The 27518-nt window shown below is 43.5% G+C and overlaps 1 protein-coding gene and 1 non-coding gene across 3 annotated transcripts in view; both read right to left on the reverse strand.

The window, feature by feature from the left end:
- Dcaf5 (DDB1 and CUL4 associated factor 5) overlaps positions 1 to 27518 on the reverse strand; it is a 96418-nt gene that overhangs the window by 45843 nt on the left and 23057 nt on the right. The window contains exons 2-5 of one of the 2 annotated variants that reach the window (XM_051148388.1): positions 23713 to 23856; positions 19827 to 19863; positions 18626 to 18762; positions 16733 to 16862 (exon numbers count right to left, since the gene is read on the reverse strand). In XM_051148388.1, coding sequence (XP_051004345.1) covers positions 16733 to 16862; positions 18626 to 18762; positions 19827 to 19863; positions 23713 to 23856 — 448 coding nt within the window. Of the gene's footprint in view, positions 1 to 16732; positions 16863 to 18625; positions 18766 to 19826; positions 19864 to 23712; positions 23857 to 27518 lie in introns of both variants that reach the window. The other variant, XM_051148381.1, reaches the window with a different exon arrangement.
- LOC127197596 (small Cajal body-specific RNA 3) lies at positions 8713 to 8851 on the reverse strand. The gene has a single exon (XR_007831699.1). It is a non-coding gene; the product is annotated as a small Cajal body-specific RNA 3 (non-coding RNA).

Consider the following 27518-nt stretch of genomic DNA (forward strand, 5'->3'; position numbering starts at 1 on the left):
AGCACATCACCTAATGCAATGGAAGATTACACCTGCATCCTCTACTTTAAAACAAAGGTTTTGATTTTGGCCATTTATTCACTTGTGGGGTGAGGGGCATGCACCATGGTGCATGTGTGGAGGTCAGAAGCAATTTGTGGGATGTGGTTCTCTCCTTCCACCATCCAGATCCATCCAGAGATCAAACTTAGGCTGTGAGGCTTGGCAGCAATGCCCTTACCTTCTGTGCCATCTCACCAGCCCTTGCGTCTCAGCTTTTCTTTCTTTTTCTTCCTAAAGATTTTATTTTATTGGCATATACATTTATATTATTGCACATAAATAAAAAAATTACAAACAGCAAGAAGAACCACGAAACACTCAGGGATTATATGACTGTTACATTCATGGTGTTTTGGCTAATTGTATTTGGTAACCTTGTAGAAAGCATCTTTCCTATCTTGGTGATTCTAAAATTCTGAATGAGAACCTATATCTATCTTATCTCATCTCTGTCTCTTAACTCTAAACAACTAAGGTTAACTTTAAGATTAAATTATCTGTTCTTCAACCCCATCAGAGACTTGAGAAGGAATGAAACCTAATTACTTTAGTGCAGGTTAGCAGCTTCCAAAATGAGAGGAAAAAAAAATGACAGAGACAGTTTGCCACATCAAGATGGAGCATCATCTTCAGCCTTCTAGCCCAATATATCTGACAGCCATATTTGTGAGGACTTGCTTAGCCTGTCATTTTCAATTCTCAAGTTTATGTTTAGCTTTTAAATATGCTTACATTAATATATGCAATCACATTTATTTAGTGGTCTTAAACAGTGCTATATTCAGACTCACTTAGTATGCTTTAGTGTGTGTGTGTGTGTGTTGTGTATGCGTGAACGTGTGAATGTCTGTGTCTATATGCCTGGTGCCAACAGAGGCCAGAAGAGGGCACTGTATCTCTTCGAAGTGAGGTTACAGACAGCCACCAGACAAATGCTGGGAACCTCAAACACAGATGGTTTGCAAGAGCTCTTAACCCCTGAGTCATCTCTCCAGCCCTCAACAGAATTCTTGATTACTTGGATCTTATCTTACAGAGGGATGACTGCTCACGATACAACCATGTTCTCTTTTGTATCTCAGATTCGCTTTTTGGAGTACTGTATTACCATTAGAAAAGTCAGGCTAAACTGGGCACAGTGGCGCACGCCTTTAATCCCAGCACTCAAAGAGGCAAAGGCAGGTGGATCTCTGTGAGTTCAAGGCCAGCCTGGTCTACAAAGCAAATCCAAGACAGCCAGGGCTACACAGGAAAACCCTACCTCAAAAATCCAAAAAGGTCAGGGTATGTGTGTCAGTGATACTGGAAAAGAATGCCACGTCAAAGCTAATAACCTGTTTCACACAGACAATGTTGCCACATAAAGAAAAAGTGAACTCAGTCTGAGGAATGGTGTGGAGACGGTAGAGTCCTTGCCTAACATTTACGAGCCCGGGGTTCCACCCGGAGCACTGAGTGAGCTGGGCGTGTGATGCATGCCTACGGTCCCAGCATTGGGCAGTAGATGCAGGAGGATCAGAAGTTCAATTATCATTGGCTACACAGCAAGTTGAAGGACAGCCTGAGCTAAATGAAACCCTGTCTTAAAAAATACAGAAAGAAGAAACAATCTGGATATAATCTGAATAAATTATTTCTTAAAAAGAAAAAGAAAAAAGAGAGAAAAGGCAGGGACAGAAGAGAGGGGAGAAATTCCAATAGTTTTAGAGGAAAACAAATTTAAGTTATAAAAATCAATTAAGAGACCTAAACTGGAGGCACATCTTTAATCCTAGTACAAGGGGCTGGATGAAGGGGGAGGGAGAGGACTGGACAAGACATGGATGTCTGTGAGTTCAAGCCAGAACTCTAGATAGCGAGTGCCAGGACCATGTAGAGAGACCCGTCTAAAAAGAAAAACAAAACAAAACAAAACAAAAAAACAGAACCAACCAAACAAAAGAGAGACCTAAATTGATGCCTATTTAAATTTTTGATAAGGTCAATGAAGTTCAGGCTGGCCTTAAAGTGACCTTGATTCTTTATTCCTCCTCCTCCTTCTGTTTTTTTTTTGAGACAGCCTTTCTCTGTGTTGCCTGTTCTGGACTCTGTAAGCCAAGCTGCCCTCTGCCTCACAGAGTGCACCACCACACCCACCTTTGACCTTGAACTTCTTAAAAGTTTTTACCCTTTGTTTATCAGTTTATCGTGTGTGTGTGTGTGTGTGTGTGTGTGTGTGTGTGTGTGTGTGTGTGTTTTCAAATGCATACAGACACATGTACATTATGTGAGAGGGCCACAGCCACCTGAGTGGAGCTCAGGATAACCTGTCCCTGTGAGAGCTGGTTTACTCCTTTCACCATGTGGCTACCAAGAATTAAATGAGTCATCAGGCTCTGTGGCCAGTACCTTGACCTGCTGAGCATCTCTCTAGCTCTTGCTGCCTTTTTCTTTCTTTTCTTTTCTTTTTTTTAAACTTCTTTTTTCAATTCCCAGATTTATAGTTAGCTTTGAAATATACTTTGCTTAATACATATAATTTTACTTGTTTAGCTTCACTAAGGAGCCATATGTTCTTGTTTCATTTTTCTGTAGTTTCATGTTTATAACATTTTTAAAGTCACACAATATGCTTCTAAATAACTTTTGATGACGAGGTCCTGACTTGCCTTTCTGATCCTCATCTCTCCACCTCCTGAGTGCTGGTATTACAGGTGTGTGCCATCACAGGTTCATATGTGATGCTGACTGAACCTAGGGCTTCATGCATGCTAGGCAAACAATGCCAAATGAACTACATACCCAGCACAGATTTAGATTTTTTAAAAAATTACATTAATTTACTTATGTGTATGTATGTTTTACCTGCAAGTAAGTATGTGACTCTAGTGCCCAAGTAGGTCAAAAAGAGGGTGTCAGCCCCCCTGAACTAGAGCGGCAGATGGCTAGAGTTACTAGAGCCACCAAGTTGGTGCTGGGAGACTCACCTGGATGTTCTGCAAGTGTAGTAAGTACTCTTAACCACTGAGCCATCCGAGTGCAAGCTTTTAGGGCAGGAGAGTGATGAGGAAGAATAAGGGGACAATAAAGATGGCCTATGGGAAGAATGGCCCTGGAAACGCCAGTGCAGGGGCAGCTGCCAACCTGGCATGGTCATAAAAGCAACTTGCCAACACCAGCCACAGTCATGCTGACTTCACCCTCCCAAAGCGATCTCCTTACCAAGGGGAGGAATGCTGTGGTGCTGGGCTGCATGCAGAAAAAAGGCTTAAATAAAACAGCTTGCAATCCTCCTGGGTGGAATGGATGGGAAAAGAGGAAAGACTAAAAACCATTTCCAGAACTTGTTTTTAGCTTAGAATCCCTCAAGTCCCCAAGTAATAAACCCTGCAAAGAAATAAATGATCTTATAATGTCCTGAACACAAGCCACACTCAGGAGAGGGAGGGGGGAGGGAGGGAGGGAGGGAGGGAGGAGAGAGAGAGAGAGAGAGAGAGAGAGAGAGAGAGAGAGAGAGAGAGAGAGAGAGATTGGGCTGTTGGAGCCCAGGCATTTCCTTTATAAGGTGCCCAGGCCACCACAGGCATGTGGTGTTATCTAAACACTGAGTTCAAAAACAATGAGAGGCTTTCAATCTACAGTCAGCATGGAGCTTGCAAATAAGCCAGCATCTGTGGAACTGAGGGTGGGGGAGGGGTGGAACAAGACTCAACAGAAACAAACTTGGCCAGCACCACCAGCACAGCAGTAGGGCTGCATCAGCTCAAGTCCCTGACAGCAAGCCAAGGTCTCCGCCAGACTCCCTTCCACCAGTTAATAGCAGCCCTCCAGTCATTCTAGTCAGACCTGAAGAGGATCATGCCCAGAACCGGCTGGTGGATCTATTCTATTCCCACCCAAGAAACTTGCTCTGCCATTTGTAGTTTGGTTACAGAGCAGGTGTCTGTGGCTCCACTTTTCTTCTCCCTGCACTTCTGGGTAGGAACATTAATCTCCCACACAGAGGGGCATGAGAATCTGCTGTGGCTAGGGGTGTTTCACAGATAGAGAACAAAATGTGATTCCTTCCAGAGGGATAGAATGATACCTTACATCTCAGCAGTTTAGACAGGGGGCCTTTGCCTTCGTCGTCAGGATACAGTAATGTCAGATTCTATAGAGCTCAGGTCTGAAGTGATGGCTCGGTGGTTAAGAGCATGCACTGCTCTTCCAGAGGTCCTGAATTTGGTTCCCACCATACAGGTTGGGTAGCTCACAACCACGTGTAACTTCTGCTCCAGGGGACCTCTGGCTTCCAGCGTACAAGTCCCTTCCCTCTCTCCCACACTTAAAAATCCTGTTACATAAAATGAAAAAATAACTCCCCAATATTTAAAAGATTCTATGGTTCATAGTTCCAAGTGCAACACATACACACACACACACACACACACACGAGAGAGAGAGAGAGAGAGAGAGAGAGAGAGAGAGAGAGATCCAGAAACCAAGTACAATGATGAATGATGTGCACCTACAATCCCAAAACTCAAGAGTCACTAGTTGAAGGTTAGCATGAGCTACATGCCAAGACCCTGTGGAAGGGCTAGAGGGGGAATATCTACAACTCTTTAAAATTTTTATGAAAATCATTTGTTTGTTAGGAAGGTCATAGGCTCTAGGGAAGAATACATTACTATCCTCTGCTAAATGGATATGTTGTCAGCTGGCCTTTTAAATAGTTGCGATTATTACATTTTCTCTCTCCTCTGTGTGCATGTATATGGGTACTTGAATGTGGGACTTGGTTTTTCTCTTACCATGTGGATCCTGAGGACTGGACTTAGATCATTAGACTTTGTGGCAAGTGACTTTACCCATTGAACCATCTTGACAGCCCTAAGTATTTATGTTTATACTCACAGGTGAGAGCACGACTCTTAGCCTTAGTCAAAGAAGTTTTTTACAGTGGGCAGCAGTTAATGTAAACTCATAACTGTCAAAATGCTGAGAATAAGTGAATGTTGAGTGCCTAGCCTTAGTAGGGCATGACTACCACCCCTACAAGGCTCAGGGGACACTGCTGAAGAGATGATGAGTCTGGCGTGGTGGCACATGTCTTTAATCGGAGCACTTGGGAGGCAGATGCAGGAAGATCTCTGAGTTTGAGACCAGCCTGGTCTACAAAGTGAGTCCAGGACAGCCAAGGCTACACAGAGAAACCCTGTCTCAAGAAAGAAAGAAAGAAAGAAAGAAAGAAAGAAAGAAAGAAAGAAAGAAAGAAAGAAAGAGGGAGGGAGGGGAGAAAAAGAAAACCAAGTAAGCAAGCAAGCTAAGAGAATTTTGTCCAGTAGTTCAAGGCTGGCCAGGGAGAGGCAGAGGCTTCAGGGAAGCATTGTGGTAAAGGCCTAAGATCCCAACACTGAACAAATAAGGCAAGAAGATCATAAGGTCAAGGCCACTGAATACATAAAGAGATCTTGTCTCAAACAAAACTAAAATCACCTTCCCACCCACAAAAATAAAGTAGGGAGGGGGCTAGAGAGCTGCTATGGTGAGGCATAATTGTAGCTCTTGCTGAGGACCTGGATTCAGTTTCCAATACCCATAAAGTGGCTCACAAACACCAGTAACACTCACAAATAACTCTAGTTCCAGAGGACTTGATGTCCTCTTCTGCCGTCCACCAGCACCAGGCATGTAAGTGCAGACCAAACACACACACAAAAAATAAACCTTTAAGAGAGACCATAGAGACGTCAGTGCTGCTGTGTAAGCCTGAGGACCTGAGCTGCATCCCTGGGACCCATATAGGTGTAGGAAGAGAAAGCCAACTCACAATGTTGTCCCCTGCCCTATGGCCCAAAGAGTATGGGTATTAGTAAACTTGGTAGCAAGCTCACACAGACCTCTCTAGCTGACCATAGATGCCTTCCACTGTTGGAGAAAAGCCAAGTTGCTAAAATTGCTTATAGGGGATACTTAAAACCAGCAGCTCATAGGTCTTGCTCTAGACAAATGGTTCTCAACCCCTTTGACAAGCTTCTAGCTCTAAAGAATATTTGCATTACAATTTATAACAATAACAAGCTTAGTTATGACATAGCAAGGAAAATAATCTTATGGTTGGGGGTCACCACAACATAAGACACTAAATTAAAGGATCACAGTATTAGGAAGGTTGAGAACCACTGCTCTAGACCAACAATCCAACCTCTGGACACAAATTTCATTAACAAGCAACCAGGTGATTGTGGTATCTGATGATCATGAGATGGGGAGGCCATGTGAGGCTGTAGTTCATCAATGGGCAAAACTGATTTCACAGTGCCACCTTGTGTCTGAAAGCTAGAAAGCAACTTTACTAGAAAACCTGGCTGCCTCTTTAACATTCAAAGCCCAAAGAGAATGAGCATACCCCCTGCTAAGGAGTTACTCCTTAGATACAAGATTTCTGTCTGTATCTAATAATGCAGGATTATTACACTTTGAAAGTACAGGCTGCTAGGCAGGAGAGGCTGAGACAATAAGATTAGACGCTATTGAGGTTTGAGTGTAACATTATGCATTCATTCAACATTTACTACGTTCCCATAACATCCCAAGTTCTATGCTACCTACTAGAGATTTAAAGCTGAATAAAACAGTCTTGTCCTTTAGTTCAGAGAAAAATCAACAACTATAGAGCAAGTTAACATGTCTCTTTCTGGTAAGGACAGATAAACTGGTTTCACTGACACAAAACACTAGTAGTCAATGGCAGCAACAGAAGTGACTGACTGGTGCAACATAAATGGTGCACGCCTTAAGTACTCTACAGAGACTTGGAATAGAGAAAGCCCCTCAGAGTAAGGGGACATCTGACCACTAGATCCATACTTCGTGGCAATACCATGAGAGGTGCTGAGAGCACAAGGAGCAAGTTTTCAAGGAAATGCCAGGGAGGTCTGGTGAGGGTTAATGACTTGATCGTGGTGACTAGGAACTAAATGGATAAAGAACAATCAAGAACAGAGAGCACTGTGTGATAGAACTGTAATTCCAGCACTGGGAGGCTGAGGCGTGAGGACTGAGTTCCAGGCCAGTCTGGACTATAACATGAGACCCTGTAACAAAAACCAGAAAGAAGGGGATGGAGAAATGGGCCAGCAGGTAAGAGCACTGGCTGTTTCTACAGAGGACCTGAGTAAGATTTGCAGCACGCATGGTGGCTGGCTCACAACCAGCTCTAACTCCAGCTCCAGGGGATCCAGTGACTTCTCCTGGCCTCTACGGGAGCAAAGCACATACATGATGCACATGCAGACAAAATACCCTTATCTTTAAAACAAAATTTTTAGTAAATAGAAAATGAAGACGATATATGGGAACAAAGTATCTAGGAAGGAGAAAGACTGCACAGAAGGGCAGACTGCTTAAGCAGTTTTCTTTTCTTTTCTTTCTTTTTTGGGGTTTTCTCTGAGCTTTGGCTATCCTGGACTTGCTTTTTGTAGACCAGGCTAGGCTCGAACTCAGCAATCTGCCTGCCTCTACCTCCCTAGTGCTGGGATTAAAGGTGTGTGCCACCACACCCAACCCCAGTTTTCATTTTTTATCCAGTGAAATAGATTATTCATTTAAAAAAGTGTTTACATTTTATAGCATCCTACACAATATAGCTTCTGGGCCATGAATATGAACAAAGACAACCCAAGCAAGGTGTAAGACAACAGTAAAAGGTGAGGTTTAAGGATCTGCTCTAAACCCAGCAGGCCAAGTGAGGAGCCAGTAGGGACAGCACCTTGAAAAGAAGGCAATGGCTATGAGGTGGAAACAGGGTTTTAGAACTCAAGAGGTTCCAGGTATACTCAAAGGATGAGTAAAGGCAGGAAACTTACCCAGGACTCCAGGATTTCACCCAGAAAAACTCCAAGAGTGAGGTCAGCAAAGAAGAATGGAACACAGCACTGGGGAAGCAGGCCTTTAGCAATTGTTCCAGTGGGTGGAACACTTATATAAGTATTGTGTATAAAGATAAGTGGGAGATGTGAAGGGCTAGCTAAGCCAGGTATGGTGGCTCACCCTTGGAGTAAGGCTATCTTGGGCTCCACAGTGATACCTTGTCTCAAAATACAAAGACAATAAGAGAAGGGAAGGAAGAAGGGATTGGAAGGGGAGGGGTGCTGGAGAGATGACTCAGAGGTTAATTAAGAGTACTGGCTGCTCTTCCTGAGGTCCTGAGTTCAATTCCCAGCAACCACAGGGTACCTCATAACCATCCATAATGAGATCTGGTGCCCTCTTCTGGCGGCCAGGCACATATGCGGGTAGAACATTGTATACATAATAAATCTTTTAAAAAAAGAAGGACAGAGGAGCTAACCAGTTGGGCTCTGACTAGAGCTAATGGATCTGACAACTAAACTCCAATGAGGCTTAATTTTCTGCTGTAGTTTTCTACTGTGCCATCTAAACTTCTGGGCCCTCTTCAGTCTGCCCTCTCTTTGTCCCTTGAAGTCACACCTCTATAGAGTCAATGAGGTTGTTACCAACACCGGATCATAGGGAATAAAGTAAAAATACTCATTGAAGCAACAGCAGCCTTGAGTTACTTTCCGCTTTTTTTTAATGGAGTGGTTTCCTTTCTGTTTGCTTTTGTAATATATTCACTTTATCAGCAGAAACAGTGAACAAGGAGATAAGGAGAAAAATATTTAGAGTGACAGCCTAAAGGAGGTTGTATGGAGGCGAACGATCAGACTTAACCAGCTATCCTAAGTCAGACAGAGACCTCCATGTTCATGTAGGACGGCTGCCTTCTGCAGACAAAGACACTTTCTCCTTTGTCTACATGGTTGGTTCTGCAGCTTCCAGTTTGTATTCCTTTTTGTCAAACTTATTTTAAGATACAACATAAGTTAGGGATGCACCGCACTGGCAGAGTGTGAAGCCAGGGTCTGATCCTCAGCTCCCACCCCTACACCTAACATGATACAGTACTATGCACTAACTCTACATGTGTGTGGTTCAATATGGTATTTCATAAGTGGATCGAGATATGATGTCAAGTTCAGTCAATAACCAACCCTGGGGTAACCACTATTCTAAAACACCTATAATCTGCCTCTCCTTAAAACACCAGGATCCTTTGTAGCTGAACTGTCTTCCTTTACTCAAAATTATAACCACAAGGCTCATCCACATCAGTCAACAGTCTGCTCTTTTCATGTTTGTCCACTGTACACTTTGGTTACCCACTTTCCTTTAGTGGACACTTAAGCTTGCTCTAGCTTTTGACTGACTAAAGACAACTGGGATACTCCTGTGTGTATCTACGTGTTATAATGGAGAGACACAATCCTATCTCTTAGGTAGATCTAAGAGTGAGGTTTCTAGATCATATGCTCAGCATCAGCAGACACTGACAGTTTCCCCTCACAGCTGTACCTACTTAGATTTGCCTAAAATATGACAGCTTCACCAGTGTCACTAGTCAACACTATCAGTCTCTTCCCACTGTAACCATTCTGAGCATTTTCAGTTACCTCATGAATAATTAAGTTGAACAGCTTTAACTTTTCTTCCTTGTTTTTCCTCCTAATAGTCTCAGTAACCAGGCTGGCCTCGAACTTGCCATCCAGGTGAAGATGACCTTTAACTCCTGATCCTCTTTGCTTCCACCTCTCAAGTCCTGGGCTGGAAACTTTAAACTTTCAAATGTTTATTGTCTGATTTTTGTTTTTAATTCTTTTTTTTCTTTCTTTCTTTTTTGAGACAGGCTTTCTCTGTGTAGCCTTGGCTGTCCTGGACTCGTTTTGTAGACCAGGCTGGCCTTGAACTCACAGCGATCCGCCTGCCTCTGCCTCCTGAGTGCTGGTTTAAGGGGAACCTAGAAGCAGGAACTGAAGCAGAGGGCTGCTGCTTACCGGACTGCTCAAGGGCACCTTTATTAAACCTCTCCCCAGGACCACCTGCACAGGGTGGCAGCACCCGGAGGGCCAGGCCCTCCCACAGCAAGCAGCAATCAAGAAAATGTCCTACAGACACCCAGTCTGATGAAGGCAATGCCTTAGCTGAGAGTCCTTCTTCCCAGATGTCAAACTGACAAAAACTAGCCACACAAGTGCAAATCTGTACTCGACCACCACCTAAAATATCATCTAATGAGGCAAATCTTCATAGGAATCCCTGACCTGCCTAGCTTTATTATTGAGAGGGAAAGAACCATTTCTCTATTATCCTTGTCAAAGCTGGAGACTGCTGCTTGACATAGAACTAACAGTTCCTGACAGAAAGTAAAGAGTGAAAGGGAAGGACACGGTGAGTGAGGACTGAGGCAGGCAGAGAACTATGGGGAAGCCTTGCTTCTCTCAGGTTCCTGGACAGTGAGGACCTCAGCTCCAACAACTGTTCCAAGGCTATTGCAACAGCCCGAACATGACGTAAGTGGGGGTTGGCACTGACAAAGGAGGATGGCTGTGAGCATACACCAGAAATTACCCAAAGGGCATCTTGTTTGAATATGTGAAATATATTTGTAGGTGTGAAGGTCTCTCTTTTAGTCAATTATATGCATGTTTCACCTCTCTATGACCCAACCGTCACCACCCGAACTCCTAAAGCTAAACCTTCCAACTTTTAAGTCTATTGAACCAGGCAAGTTACCTGAGGATTTAAGATAATATCAAGCCTTCAGTAAGTGGTGGGACCCTGACTACACAAAGATGTCTAAAGTAGTACCTGTAAGTTTTAGTTGTTACTGTGAAAAAGGTCCAATGATATATAAGATCTTTTGGCTTTTCAAAGTGGTACACATACATATATGTAGGCAAAACATCCATATACAGAAAATAATTTTTTAAAAGGACAATATTTTTTTAAAAAGACAGACACTTAGGACCTAGTCACATGTGGTGGCACAGGCCTATAATGAAGCAGAGGCAGGAGGATCTACTGAGTTCAAGGTCATCCACAATGATGTAGCAGGCTTGAGGCCATCTTGGACTGGAAGACCCTGTCTCAGAAAACAGAAAACAAAAAGAGCCTACCTCACAGGAAGTAAAGGTGGTAATTACTTGTAATTGTCATTATCCCTGGTAATGAAATGTGGCACAGCTCTGCTCAGGGTCACATGGCCCTAACATGTGCCACCTTGATCTACACTGCTGTGTTTAGGCTTCAGACAAGAACTCAAGCTCCTCAGCCTCTTCCCGTATAGTTCCCTCCAGTCAGACCAGATGCTAACCCACGTCCTTTCCATCACTAAGTTTTTATTCTGCCAACCAACCCTCTCATCGGTTTATTTCAGGGCAGCAGTGGAACAGAATGGCTGTGCTCATACACCTACAAGCTTCAAGCTAAAGTAGAGCAGTTTGGTTTAGGAGAAGGCAATAGCAAATGTTCAACACCTTAATACCCATAAATTGGGGAAGAGAGGTACTCAGTGAGAGGGCCTCCTCATGGCTCTTAAGGGGATCATAGCTCTAAGAGCCCAATAGCTCTTCAGAGTAGATCCTGAATTCACCCACATCCCATGCTATTATAAACCGGAGATAATTTATAAACTTAGTACAGAATCACAGCAGACTAAACCCAGAATCCTCAGGACCCCAAGCAACTCATCTTTCTTGGTTGAGGTCTCCATGAAACCTAATAAAAAGATTTCTTTTTTTCTTTTTCTTTAAAACAACAAATGCCAGGCATGGCGGTGCACTCCTTTAATCCCAGCACTCGGGAGGCAGAGGCAGGTGGATCACTGTGAGTTTGAGGCCAGCCTGGTCTACAAAGTGAGTCTAGGGCAGCCAAGGCTACACAGAGAAACCCTGTCTCGAAAAAAAATCCAAAAACAAAAACAAAAGGGCCGGGTGTGGTGGCACACGCCCGTAATCCCAGCACTCAGATGCAGAGGCAGGTGGATCTCCGTGAGTTCTTCTGTGAGGCCAGCCTGGTTTACAAAGTGAGTCCAAAACAGCCAGAACTAAAAGAGAAACCCTGTCTCGAAAAACCAACAACAAAAGCAAAACTAGGGTCTCCCTATGTAACCTTGGTTGTCCTGGAGCGCCTTATGTAGACCAAGCTGACCTCCAACGCAGAGATTCACCGCCTCTGCCTCCCAAGTGCTGAGGTTAAAGCTGTGTACCACCACACCCTGCCAAACATCACTTAACTCTTGTTTGATTTTCCAAGACAGGGTCTCTGTGTAGCCCTGGCTGTACTGGAACTCACTCTGTAGACTAGGCTGGCACTGAACTCAAGAGATCTGCCTGCCTCTGCCTCCTGACTGTAGGCATGCACTATGGCACCAAGTAAAATATTTTTGTCCTTGAGGAAAAAATACTGCAGGTCCTCTCTCAGATTAGTTATAGTTTTATTTGCAATTATAAGGGGCTTACAAGACCCCTAATATCTCTTTCTGTGAGTAACCCTGAAATAGATCTATTTCTGTTCAAGCCTCGTCCCCCTAAGGACTCCAAACTATCCTAAGATCTGGGCTGGGGTTTCTAGGGAGCTGTACTCAGGAAATAAATCTCTGCTGCAGCTCAGCATAATTAATCTACACGGAAAAGACTGACAGCCCTATTGCCATCCTCTAGACCAACTTGTACTGAGGGAATTCAAACAGAGACGAGCTGTAACTGAGTCCCTTAATCAGGCATGTGAAGTTAGGAAGGCTCTAATACTACTCCATGTCACCTGTGAGAACATTAAAAGAGCTGAAATAACAAGACAGAGATCTCGCCGGGCGTGGTGGCGCACGCCTTTAATCCCAGCACTCGGGAGGCAGAGGCAGGCGGATCGCTGTGAGTTCGAGGCCACTCTACAAAGTGAGTCCAGGATGGCCAAGGCTACACAGAGAAACCCTGTCTCGAAAAACCAAAAAAAAAAAAAAAAAAAAAAAAAACCAAAAAAACAAGACAGAGATCTCACTCCAATGGGCCTGTGTTCCACTTATCCCAGAACCAGAATCAGTCCAGACAGCCACTGGTCTTAGTAGATGCTTTTTTTTCGAATGTGTTTAAAAAACTACAGGTTACCAAAGAAAACACAAAATTCCACTCATAACTGAAGAAAATGTTAAAACAATAATACAATTTCCCCCCAGAAGACTAGCATCAGTTTGTTGGTACAGGTCTGAATACAGTTAGTAGACTTGTAAGTCAATGTAGCCTTTAGTGGTGAGGGTACAGTTTGACTTGAACCCAGGTCCTCTCACAGTGTCTTAAGTTTAAAGTCTTAAGTAGCCCTGGCTGTCCTGGAACTCACTTTATAGACCAGGCTGGCCTCAAACACAGAGATCTGCCTGCCTCTGCCTCCTCAGGTGCTGGGATTAAAGGTGTGTGTCACCACACTTGGCTACAATTTGACTTTATCAAAAATTCATAAACACCTTCCTTAGGTATGGTGACATACATTTGCAATCACTTGGGAGGTGGAGACAGGAAGATCAAAGTTCAAGGCTTAGGGAGGCAAGATGGCCAGTGGGTTAAAACCTCTTGCAATGTAATACAAGCTTAAAGACTAGAGCTCAATCCCCAGATCCCACGGCAGAAAGAAAGAAATGACTCTTAAAAGTTGTCACTGGCCCTCCCTGCACATGTCATGATACAAGTATACCCCCCACAATAATGAAAAAAGTAGTGGGAATATGAAAAAAATAGTATATATATTTTTTAAACTTCAGGGCCAGTCTAGGCTATACAGTAAGTTCTTGATGAAAGAAAGCATAGGGAAAGGGAAGGAAGGAGGGAGGGACAAAGGGAGCAGAGAGTGACAATCCTACTGCTTCAAGAACAGAATAAAAGAGAATCAGGAACTCAAGTTCAGTCTGGGTTGCAAGGACTACATGAAATCCAGTCTCAAAACAGAAAAAAAGAAAAAAGAATGGGGCTGGAGAGATGGTTCAGTGGTTAAGAGCACTAATTGCTCTTCCAGAGGATTGGAGTTGAATTCCCAGCACCCACATGGCAGCTCATAGCTGTCTGTAACTCCAAGATCTAACCACAGACATAGATGCAGGCAAAACACCAATGCACATAAAAGATAAAGAAAAAGTAAAGGAAGGAAGGAACAAAGAAGAAAAAGAGAGAGGGAGAGTTAAATACCACACCCTACATCCAGGTGGTTCAGGGGATACAGGCGCTTGCTACCAAGCCTGATGACCTGTCCTGACCTGAGTTTGATCCTTTGGATCCACATGGTGAAGGAGAAAACCAACTTGTGCACACTGTTCTCTGACCCCACATGCTTTCTATAGCACCCACCCCCTCACTTCACACACATACACACAAAAAGGCACAAATAAACAATTTTAAAGTAAAACACACCCTTTATGCACCAATTCTTCACAGGCATTTTGCAAAAGGAGGTCAAAACAGATATGCAACCACAAGGTTCAACATAGTTGTGTTTTGTTTTTTGTTTTCTGTGTAGTCTTGGTTGTCCTGGAACTAGCTCTGTAGACCAGGCTGGCCTCAAACTCACAGAGATCCGCCTACCTCTGCCTCCTGAGTGCTGCGATTAGAAACAAGAGGTTTCAGCTTTCAGGTATATACTATTAATGGAATATGTACCCCTTGAATAATGTGCCAGATCTTTAAGTGCTAATTTGACAGGATCTCTAACATACTGTTAACTGAAAAAAGATACTGAGCTGGGTGTGGTACCACACACTTAACCCCAGTTCTTGGGAAGCAGAGGCAGAAGCAGGCAAATAGATATCTGTGAATGTAAGGTCTTCTAGGCCATCCAGAGCTACAAACTCAGACACTGCCTCAAATAAACAAACAAACAAAAGAAAAAGGTGAGGGCCAGGAGTAGACTAAGAGGTTTAGGGTACTTGCTGAGAGCCAAGCCTAGGGACTTCAGTTTGACCCATGAGATCCATATGGTAGAGGGGGAGAGTTTTCTTCTCCCACACACGTCCTGTGGAACATGAATGTGTGTGCATAGTCACATGCACACAGACACACTCACTCACTCCCATATGCGCCATAAATAAATGGGGGAAGTTGAGCATGGGTATTCTTTCATGTTTCCTTCATTCATACATACTTACTTGTATCAGCATTAAATTATATTTTAAAAAGACAGACACATAAACTGTTCACTGTATTTACTGTGACTTTAGAGTAACTACAAACTAAGAAGAAATGGAATGGATTTTTCCTCTTTTCTCTCTACACTTTTCTATGTAAAAGCTCTAAATTCAATATATATTACTGTATGAATAAAATGGTAATCATCAGTGAGGGGCCTGGGCTCCTCCGACAGAGGCAGGCCCTGTTCTTCCTTTGCACAGCACCCTTCCACAAGGACCTGCAACTGCACCCGAACATCACTTCACCTTCTTCCTACCACTTAGCAAACACGAAAATGTTGACTGTCTTAGACATTTAAAAAGAAACCACATTTAGTGAGGAGCCAAGGGAAAAAGGGATGAAGGGCAGCCAGTACACAGCAGGAAACTGGCTGGGGAGTGGAGGAAGATGAGAATGAAGAAGCCAGCAACTCTTCTCAAGACCCTGCTGTGACATCATAAACCACTCAAGCCTTCTACAACCTCAGCACGCCACCCCAGTTGCCAGTTGTCATTGCAATTCTAAGTAGAGCAGGCGATAAGCTGGGAGGAGGCTGCCATAGCTGGTCCAAATTCTGCCTTTTAGACAGAATCATTGTTCTGAACCAATGGCGAACCTAAGAGACTGTCTTCTTCGCAGCCAGCGCCCGCCTTAGGCACACAGTACAGAAGGGAACAAGGGGCCTGCCACTATGTGCACTAGAAGAGCGGGGGGGGGGGGGGGGGGGGGCAGTGAGGGAATGTGCAATGGAGTACAGAGGCAATCTCCTCAGTCCTGTAGAGCCTCAGGGAACCCTGCTCACATAGACACTCTGCTGCAACAGTTCCAACTCCCTGAACTGCCCTGTGAAGAGAACCAGCCAGTACTGAAAATCAAGGAAGGTAACCCTCTATTTAATGCCTGTTTCATCCAAGGTCCATTAATAAATGAGAACCTTGCTTACTTTGCATAGCATTCTGCAATATTGCTTCACAGAGTATTTTATTTCCACACAGATTTCCAGAGAAGTTGATTGCCTTTTATAAATAAGGCAAGTTTTCAGTACAAGTGCCAAAAAGAGGCCTTGCCTCACTGTGGGACTTAAGGAACATGAAAGGGCCTCCTGTATACTCCATCCCCACCACTTTTAATGATTCCCGAAATTCCCTAGTTAGTGCTTCATACGATCAAGTCAGGACTGTGCCAGTGTACTTAGTTTAAAAAAAAACAAAAAACAAAAAAGAAAAAAACAACCAAATGGAGAAACAAATTAGCTGCCCACAGAACTAGCTGTTAACTTGTAGTCACTAGTCCTTTTGAGGATTTTGTGTCAAAAACTATACATGATTAGATAACACATTTAATTTTGGGAGTTAGGTAGGAGGGTCATCCTGTGGCCTGAAGAAACCCTAGCTTGGAACACAAGGCCCCGCCTCTTCCCCCATCAGAGCTCCTGAGCAAGCAGGGAGGGAGCTAGGCCGGCTTTCAACTCTTCACACATGCCCATCTATCGAGTCCAGTCGACACCTCACTCCACGGAAGCAGGTTTGCTCTCTTGTCTGGCTGGTACTTAGCTGTAGGCTCTCTTGGCTTTGGAGGAGCAGAGTATGTTAAGAGGAGCCCAACTGAGCTCAGCACTCACTTACTCTACTCCCCGAGAAATGAAGAAGGCAAGTCTGAGGTCCTTGACAGGGACTTACCTCTGAGGCTTTCTAATGTCCCACAGTCCCACTCCTTCTTTTGAATTGGCTGTGGCCAACAAGCGGGGCTCCACGGGGTTAAACATGACACTGTGAAAGGCTGATGGGTAGTTTGCCAGGCAGAAGGGCTCTGTGAAAACAGAAATTACAATCACGTCACTCTCTCACGGGCAGGTGGCCAGGCAGGAGTGTGGACGCAAACAAGCGTACTTTTGACCACCACCCCAGGGGTGGTACCGCTGCTGTATAGATCATACCCCATGAGGCACCCCACCTTTGTGTATTCTTGTGCACCCCCAATACCAATCAAACCCATTTAGCTTCAAAGGGAAAAAAGTAAGCTGTTTATAGATCTAAAAATGAATTTCACTAAAAATATTTCACAACCAACTCCTGGTAAAGTTATTATACCTTTAATATTTATAAAACCACAAGTTTTATACAAATAAATTTAATGAAGACAAAGTGAAACAGTGAAAAATTAAGACAAGGTAAAACAACAGTACAGTTTCCCTTCTGGGTCATAATGCTTCCTAACTAAATGGTTAGGGCAGAACTGCACACTTGACTCCCAGTATTTTTTTAAAAAAAGCCTGGAGGCCCCTTTTCTGTAATTGAGGGAGAAGGATTATGAGTTCAAGGCCAGCCTGAGTTACATAGCAGGACTCAAATTTTATTCTTTTAATCTTTTTTTTTTTTTCCATTGGTGTTTTGCCTACATGTATGTCTGTGAGAGGGTGTCAGATCCTCTGGAACTGGAGTTATAGGCTGTTGTGAGCTGCCGTGTGGGTGCCAGGAATTGAACTCAGGCCCTCTGGAAGGGCAGCCAGTGCTCTCAACCACTGAGCCATATCTATGGCCCCCTTTGTTCTTGTTTTAAGTTTAACACTTGAGCTGTCCTTAAATCCAGACAGTCCCTAATCAACTTGACCTGGAACTCCTGCACCCTTTTGCTCCATCACTTTGCTACCTCAAAGAATGTACTCTTCTGGGATCTGTTACACTCAATAAAGACAAAACCACCCCACCTCTTCCTCTATCTTTGTAAATACAGTGTGGAGCCCTGGGCAGGGAAGCTTTCAGTCACCTTGGCCATCAGACAACACAGAACAGGAAACAGTCTACATGCAAGCACCAGAGGTGCAGCCACAGATGCAGTCTGTTGCGAGCTGCTCTGCTGACCCCAAGGACAGGCTTCTTTGATATCCAGAACTGAGACGGCTATCACTATAAAGGTCTGATATATGAGGAAATACAGACCGAGGTCCTGCCAGACAAAGGCAGCAGGATAGTAACCATGGCCTCACAAGTTACTAGTTTGATCTCTACAGAGGTGGCTATGGTGGCAGGATTAAAAGAAACAGCCTTTGGTGACAGAGAGAAACCCCTCTGCAGGAAATAAGCTAAGACAACACATTTCCTGAGGGGCTTCAGGGTCAATAAAACAAGTCCTCCAGTCAGAAACTGGGAACGCACCATGGAGAAGGTATTCGCTGAATATTCCCAGGGGCGGGATGTACGTGTAACCACTTTACAACCCCAGGTGCAGATAAGGTAAGGATCTGTGTTTTTTAAACAAAAGAACAAGCCTAAAATTGTGTCTGCAAGAAGTACACAGTGCCTGCCCCTCTTCTCGTGTGGGACAGCACCACATGAGAAGAGCCTTGGGTGGCCCCACCCACAGTGAAGCATCACATCTGCTCCTGTAGGGTTTGCAGAGTCACGGGTAGCTCCACTTCTGACTACTCAGGGCAGGATGGGACCTCCAGTGTCACGTGTGCTACATGTGAGGGTCCTAGGGTTCTATAATCTCTCTACTTACAGAGATTATAGAAATGAACTTGATATCAGGCTGTTCAGCACAATTCAACAACTTTGTACACAGTCACCTACCTCCATGGGGAGACTCCCGGATGTCCCAAATGAGAACCCGGCCATCATCTGAAGAGCTGGCAAAAATGTTGTCATTCACTGGGCTGACCGACAAGCCATATACTGCATCTTCGTGAGCAAACACATCCAGGGTCTCACTGCTGAGAAACAGAGAGCAAGAGAAAAGCACATAGGCACAAGCATGGTGCAGAGGCCCAGCCTATGGTACCTAGCTAGGGTTCAGTTTCTTTCATGCCCAGGAGAAATTTAACCTAGGTAAACCAACAAGATAATTAGCTAAAGACAATGTTCAATGTTCAACATATGTGTGCATAAAATGTGTATATATATATGTATGTTTAAAAGTATTACACTTTTATAAATTTCATAATTTTGAAACGAAGCATACTTAAAAGTGACTAGGGCTGGGCGTGGCGGCACATGCCTTTAATCCCAGCACTTGAGAGGCAGAGGCAGGTGGATCTTTATGAGTTCAAGGCCAGCCTGGTCTACAAAGAGAGCCCAGGACAGTCAAGGCTGTTACACGAAGAAACCCTGTCTCAAAAAACAAAACAACAACAAAGTGACTCGGTAGCTGAGTTTTGTATTGCTATTTATCACTTGTATGGAGCTCTGAGGGTGATACTAGACTTCCAAAAACAAAGGGGTGGGAGGGTTAAAGTAGCCAGACCTAGTAACAGCAGAAGCGGAGAGGGCTCACAGCACACCAGCATGGCCATCAGCAGCACAGCTCTGAGCTACACAGAACCCGGTGCACAGGTCCTGGCATCACACGACCTTAAGTTACCTAACAGCTCTGGGCCTCCGTTCTCTCTTGTCATGGATATCACAGCATCCCTCACAAAAGCACTGTGATGGTTAAATTAACCAATTCATAAAAATCCCTTAGAATAGCGTCTTAGCACATGATAGTGAAAACTCAACAAATGTTATTAACTATTAATCTTTATTATGAATTAATAATAAAGAAGAAAATCCTTCCCTCTTCTTATCTCTAACTGTATGACAACTTGGCAAATCTTTCTCATTTTCTTAAAATAAAACTGAAACGAGATATTATAGGAATTGTTTTCTTTTTTCAGAAAACTAACATTGATTCCATATTATTTTCTTCAAAAGCTAAAATACATGTCTATGGAGATATTTGCCTCTATTCACCTAAAAGCAGTCAGTCACCTTCACACACCGATAATCTATTTACCTTTCAACATCATGGAGGATGACTTGCTCATCATTTCCTACAAAGGAAAAAGAAAGACATTTCACAATTCCTGTAAGGTGGTTCCTTCCACATGACAATACGGAATTTTAAAGTTTCCAAGAAAAAAAAACAAAAACATAAATTGGCAAATTGGTTCAGCAGATGGAAGGTTGAAAACCTGATTTCCTGACCTTGATTCCCAGAACCCATGGTAGAAGGAGAAAACTAATTACTGAAAGTTGCCCTACGCATGTACTGTGATGTATGTGCGTGTACGCTTGTGTGCGCACACACACACACACACACACACACTAAATACAAGACACTCAAAATACAACATAATACAAAATACAAAGTAGTTGTGTTAAGTTAGAAAATACTATGAAGACACTTTAAGAAGCCAGGCACAGTTAGTGGTTCCTGCTTATAATCCCAACACATAAAGGAGATGAAGGCAGAAGGATCAGGAGGCTCAGGGCCAGGCTAGGATACAGGAGAACCTGGCTCCAAAAGCCGCATATTTTCTGTAAGAAAATTAAGCACAGAGCCATCTTTTGGCTTTGTTTTGGTTTTTTTGTTTGTTTGGTTCTTGAGACAGAGCTTCTTTGTGTAGCCTTGACTGTCTTCCACTCTCTTTGTAGACCAGGCTGGCCTTGAACTCACACCAATCCACCTGCCTCTGCCTCCTGAGTACTGGGATTAAAGCATCTTTTGTTTTGTTGTTGTTGTTTGTTTGTTTGTTTTGGTTTTTCGAGACAGGGTTTCTCTGTGTAGCCTTGGCCATCCTGGACTCACTTTGTAGACCAGGCTGGCCTCGAACACACAGCGATCCGCCTACCTCTGCCTCCCGAGTGCTGGGATTAAAGGCATGCGCCACCATGCCCGGCTGCGCATCTTTTGTTTTTAAAAAGCAGTAAAGTATAACCTGGTAACAGTTCTGAGGGACCAACTGTTGCCATTCAGGAAAAGTGAATGTGCAATCAGTCACTCATCCAGACTAACCCAGCCACGCCCATCAAAGCAACCATGACTGTAAGACTTGGAGTAAGAGCTCTTAGCATCCCTAGGCTTTGGCTGTCTAAGTGGACATAGGATGATAGCTATCTACTTTACAAGGATACAAGCCCGTAAAAGCATTCAAAATAGGGCTGAGTACTTGATAGGCCCCCAGTGAATGTCTGTTATTTCTACCTCGGCCTTCATTGCATTCAAATCTGACGGACACTAAATGATGGTATGGCTTTCTTCCACAACTTTCTCTAATGTCCTTATTCTAAGAATCTAAAGGCACTATATTCATGATATGCCTTCAAACGGCTTATAAAGCCAAAAACAATTAGAACTTGTGAAGATACAGCACACTCTCAAATGCTAGCCCAAGGCCATCTAAATGGAAGGCAAAGCTATCAGTAAGGGCATGGTCTAAGTAATCTCAATTTTCTAAGTCCTAGCTATAAATTCTCCAGAGGGTACATACTAAAGACAAATGAACTCAAGCTAATACCTCCCAGGCCTGACACAGTGAGGACTGGGGACATGAGAAAAGACTCTGTCCCATCCATTAAGAACTAAGAGTCCAACTACACGAACAGTAGGAGGGGGACGGCCAGCTATGGGAAATGAGACTTCTGGCTTTAAGAACAATTATCCCCTTCATGTTCAGAGAGAAAGAATTAGACATCAAAGCTGCTTAAGCAACTCTAAACTCCTGCCAATGGGACAAGGATAGGCTGCATGTGTGGCTCAGAACTAGAAACCCAGTACTCAGGAAGCAGAGTCAGGATGATTGCCTCAAGTTCATGGCCAGCCTGAGCTACATAAAGAGGAACCCTGTCTCAGAAAACAAAAACAAAAACTAACCAAACAAAAAATAATGTGTAAACAATGACTTCAGGAAGAGTTAGAGATATGAATATACATATAAAAGGCAGGTTGGAGGATGAATTCTAGATAATTAGAAAAGTGAGTTAAGCATAGTGGCTCACTTCCATAATCCCAAATTTAGAAGTCGGGATATGAAAAACAGGAATTCAAGGCCACAATTAAGATGAACCATGTAATTAGGTTTGGTGACATATGCCTGGATTCATGCTTAAGGCCAACTTGGGCTACATAAGGAGATCTTATTGCAAAACAAAATCAAACAAACCAAAAAGACAAAATTTGTAAAAATTATGTTTGACAAGTGAAAGTGCATATTCAGCAGTTTCTTTTACTTTGATGCTTAAAGTTGTTGTCCCCTCCACCCCTAATTTGGCCAGGTCAACAGGACTCAAGGCCTTGAATGACCTAGGCAAATGTGCTACACAGAATTATATCCTCTATCCAGACATGTGCTTTTAAAATGCTTCTGAAACACAGGAGATAACCAAGGGGAAAATCTGCAGTTTCACGAAAGTCAGGACTAGAAATTCTGTAGTCAGAAACACAGTGGCTAATGAAGTAGCCATCACCAAGAAGTTGGCTTGCATATCAGCCAGTCCAACAACAGCCTGACACGATGTTTTGCAAATCAGGGTCACCTATAGGTCAGGACATCAAGTTGAGTCACAACCAGTATCTTGAAAAATGAATCAGTGGGGGCTATCAGCAGCTAAGAGTGCTTGCTATAGGAACATGAGATCTGGACCTCACATCCTAGCACTTACATCACAACTAGGCATCCCTTAAAAGCTCACAGATTCAGCTCTGAAGGAGGAGCTGGTGGTCTCCTGTGGCCTCTCACACGTACAAGTCCATGGGCATATGTACACACATACACTCATGTAGACATACGCACACATACTTTATTCCCCAGACCCATATGGTGAAAAGAAAGAACCATTAGCAAAGTGTCCTTGACCTCCCCGCATGCTTGCCATGGCATGCTCCCTGAATAAATAAGTGTAATTTTAAAAAAGGTTTTTATTGTTGTTGTCTGCTTTTTAAAATCAAGCCCGATTGTTAGCAATGGACCTACAATCCCAGTGCTTCATTCAAGAAGGAATTTAAGGCTACCCTGGGCTACTTGAGACCCTTTGTCATCAACCAAGCAAAAGTAGCAGCAGCAGCAACAGCAGCAGCAGCACAGAGATGGAAAGAGGGAAGGCAGGAAATACCTATCATGCCAGCACTGGGGAGCCAGACACAGAAGTCGTAATACAAGGTCATCCTCTGCTTTGGCTATATGAAGCCTTGTCTCAAAAAATAGCATGGTCAAATCTTTCTTTCTAGATGAAAATTTATAGCTGGAAAGATGAGTTAGGAGGTAAAGGTGCTTGTTGCACAAGCCTGGTGACTCAAGTTTGATTCCTGAAGTTATGTAAAGATGGAAGGAGTGTACATACCTACACATACAATAATTAAAATAAATACAATAGAACAAAAATAAAATCTCAGAAGAGACAACAGAATAGAAAGCAAAACCAGTGTACCATATATACTAAGGTTATTGCTTCCGTTTTCTCTCCCTCTCTGCATGCGTGCATGCGTGCGTGTAACAAATTACAACATGAAGGCCAGGCAGTGGTGATGCACACCTTTAATCCTAGCGATCGGGAAGCAGAGGCAGGTGGATCGCTGTGAGTTCGAGGCCAGCCTGGTCTACAAAGTGAGTCCAGAGCAGCCAAGGCTACACAGAGAAACCCTGTCTCGAAAAAAACAAAAACAAAACCAAAAAAGAACATGAAAAATTTTCAACCAAAGAAAAAGACAGAGGAAGGAAGGGGAGAATGGGGACAGGAAGAAAGGACAATGGAATCCTATTTCACATGTCTAAAATGCTATAATATACAGAAGAAAGATGATAGGAAGCCAGTGATTCTACAGCTCAGTAAGACACAGAGGAAGCACACATTCTCTTACGACTCTCTTTACTAACCTCCTATGGTATAATGTCTCTTCTTACCTCCAGAGAAGACTTTGGTGTTTCCACTGTTGAAAGCCAGGCAGAAAATGTTGGAATGGTGTTCCCCTTTCAGCTGTATGGGTTTGACCCTGGAATGGATAGCTTGTTCCATGTGCCATAGCAGAACTCGGCGATCATCTCCTCCTTTAGTGGGGGACAAGAACCTAGGGTTAAAACAGTTCATACTGCAAGGCCAACACTGGGCTTTGCCACCTCAACTCCCATTTTTTCTGAATCTACATCTTGCCAACTGCAGAAGATTCTGAGGGCACACAAATCTAGGAATTTTACCCATGAGACACATGAACTCTACAGCAGCCACACTCTCCCAGGAATTGTTTGGGTTTTATTTTTGTTGTTTGGTTGGGTGTTTTATGTTAGTGGTGATAGAGATGGAACTCAGAGTCTTATGCATACTAGGCAAGTGCTCTACCATCGGGCTACCATGTTGTTGGTAGGTTTGTTTGTTTTTGAGACGGGGTTTCTCTGTGTAGTCTTGGCTGTTCTGGAACTTTCTCTGGAACTCACAGAGATTGGCGTACCTCTGCCTCCCAAGGGCTGGGATTAAAGGCCTGTACCACCAAGCCCAGCCAAGTTTTGTCTCTCTCTTTTTTTTTTTTCCCCCAGACAGGGTTTCTCCGCAAAGTCTTGGCTGTCCTGGACTCACTTTGTAGACCAGGTTGGCCTCAACTCACAGTGATCCTCCTGCCTCTGCCTCCCAAGTGCTGGGATTAAAGGTGTGCACCACCACACCTGACCCTTAAATAGATAATACAGAAATTAAAATGGATAAACACTGACACTGATAACATATGCCTCACCAAATACTATTTTGTTCACCCCGTCTTGTTTCAGACCTAGTGTTTAAATATTTATTTGCTTATTACCTTGAGTCTTTCTAGTAAAGTCTTTTTGAGGGGAGCAGGAAATAGCCAATAGAACTAGAACTGGTTTTTACTACTTGCAATCAAAGAACTCTCAAGTAGTATTTCTAGCATAAGTTTTCAAAGCAATCTTTGTTCTGGTCTTAGAGACTATGGGACAGTGTACAGACAACAACTAAGGGCCTGCAAGCCCTAACATTCCTATTATGGTTGATATAACCCAGTTCTCATGGGAGCCCAGCTCTTACCTCTGTGTAATTTTCAGTGGTTTGAATCACAAAAGCAATAGCACACTGCATGAGCTAGCTCCCAGAGAATGAGAGAATATGTGTTCTATATATTTGCAGATGTGTTCAAAAGTGTCTGGAAGGAGGAACAAACTATTAACAAGGATTACTCACCTCACCACTAAACTGTTTGTTACATCCATTCCTATCTGACTTTAAAAATGAGGGGGGGGTGTGGATATGTGCAGCTTCCTGCAGAGGCAGAGATGTTGGATCCCTCCTGGAGGTGGAGTTACAGATACTTGTGAGTTGCCTGACATAGGTGCTGAGAACTAAACTTGGGTCCTCTTGAAGAGCAGTCAATGCTCTTAACTGCTTTGCCATCCCTCCCACACCTCCTGTTTGAATTTTATAACAAGCCAATAACATACCCTTTAAAAAAAAAGCTGTAAGAGCAGCAAATCACAGCAGCTCTCAGTCTCCACCTACACACAACTAAAAGATACAATGAATGGAGCTGGAGAGATGGCTCAGTGATTGGGAGCACTGGTTGTTCCTCTAGAGGACCTGGGTTCAATTCCCAGTACCTACATAACAGTTTGTAACTCTGGTTCCAAGGGATATGCATATGCATGCAGGCAAAATATGTAAAATAAATAAATCTTTCAAAAAAATACAATGAATGGACTAACCAAGCTAGTGATGAAGCTGTGCTGTGCGATGCAAACTATGTCCTTAGGACCATTTACCTACACAAGACCATGCCACAGACCACCAAGTCAGTGGGTTTATGAGAGCCAATACAGAGGTACCCAAAGGTCTTTGCTAGGGACAATATTGGGTATAAAAGAGAATGGGGTCACTGGGTGGTGGCGCATGCCTGTAATCCTAGCATTTGGGAGGTAGAAGCAGGTGGATCTCTGTGAGTTCAAGGCCAGCCTGGTCTACAAAGTGAATCCAGGATAGCCAAGGCTACACAGAGAAACCCTGTCTCAAAAAACAAACAAAAACAAAACAAAAGGGTATGGGTTCTAATGTCCATTTATGTAAAACACTGTTTTTTGAGACAAAGTTTCTCTGTGTAGCCTTTGCTGCTCTGGACTTACTTTGTAAGCCAGGCTGGCCTTGAACTCACAGAGATCCACCTGGCTCTGCCTCCTGAGTACTGGGATTAAAGGCATGTGTTCCACTACACCTGGCTTGTAAAACATTTTTTAAAGCGACATAATATCAGTAATTTTGGCAGTTTTGTTCTCTGTAGAATTTCTGGCACCTGAATGAACCAAAAAGTGAGCTGAGCGCTGGGGCTAGGAGCTAGCCCAGCAGTTAAGAAAGAGCAGGTACTGCTCTTACAGAGAACAGTAAGAGTTCAGTGCTCAGCACTCCTATCAGGGGGCTCAGGAGCACCATCTGTAACTCCAGTTCCAAGAGGATTCACTGCCCTCTTGTGGCCTCCCAGGGCAATGCCCTCATGTACAACAGCATAAAGAAACACACACACACAAACACACACACACACACACACACACACACACACACACACACACACACAAATAAAAATCTTGAGCTGGAGAGATGATCCAGAGATTAAGAGAGGATTCACTGCCCTCTTGTGGCCTCCCAGGGCAATGCCCTCATGTACAACAGCACAAACACACAAACACAAACACACACACACACACACACACACACACACACACACACACACACACACACACACACACACATCTTGAGCTGGAGAGATGATCCAGAGATTAAGAGCACTGATTGCTCCTCTAGAGGTCCTGAATTCAATTCCCAGCAACTACATGGTAGCTCACAACCATCTACGATGTGATCTGATGCCCTCTTCTGGCCTGCAGGTGTACATGAAGGCAGAATACTGTAAATATAATAAACAAATAAATCTTTTTAAAAAATAAAAAAAATTTTTGAAAGTAAACTCTGAGCCAGACGTGATGCGTGAAGGCACTCAGGGAGACAGGGGCAAGAGGATTGCTGTGCGTTTGAGACCAGTCTGGTCCACAAAGTGAGTTCAAGACAGCCAAGGCTACACAGAGAAATCCTGTCTTGAAAAACAAAAATAAAAAAGAGAAAGTAGCACTGAACATGATTATCTTGCATGTCTTTGCTTACACACCTGCACAGCCATGCACAGTAGGTGACTGTGTGGGAAATTATTACAGTGCCCACTCTATCAGGCTGGTATTGGGGCACTTCAATGTGATAAGAATGGAAAAATGGAAAAGAACTACATATTCAAGAGAACAAGTCACAAAGCAGGGAAAAGATTGCAGATGCTATCTAATATGCTATTCAAATGATATAAAGGACCACTAAACCTAGACAATGAGAAATAATCTGAATTTCTGAAGTGGGTGGTGCTGAACAAGCATTTACTGCTCTTCTCTTGACTGTGGTGCCATGTGACCAACTGCTTCACGCTCCTGCCACCTTGCTTTCCCCTCCAGGAGGGATTGTATCCTTGAACTCTAAACCTAAATACACTTTCTACCTTAAAAAAAAAAAAAAAGATTAACAAAAATTTGACTTTAAAATGACAAATATTAAGCCCCACCAGAGCCATGAGAGCAACACTGTCTTGGCACCCATAGGATCTGTCTAATAAGTACTAAGACCAGGATTCAAGTTCATCCTATTGTCCTGCAGTGGCTTAGTGGGACTAGATGGGTGT

This window comes from Acomys russatus, chromosome 1 (assembly GCF_903995435.1).
Source record: "Acomys russatus chromosome 1, mAcoRus1.1, whole genome shotgun sequence".
In the NCBI taxonomy this organism is placed as follows: domain Eukaryota; kingdom Metazoa; phylum Chordata; class Mammalia; order Rodentia; family Muridae; genus Acomys; species Acomys russatus.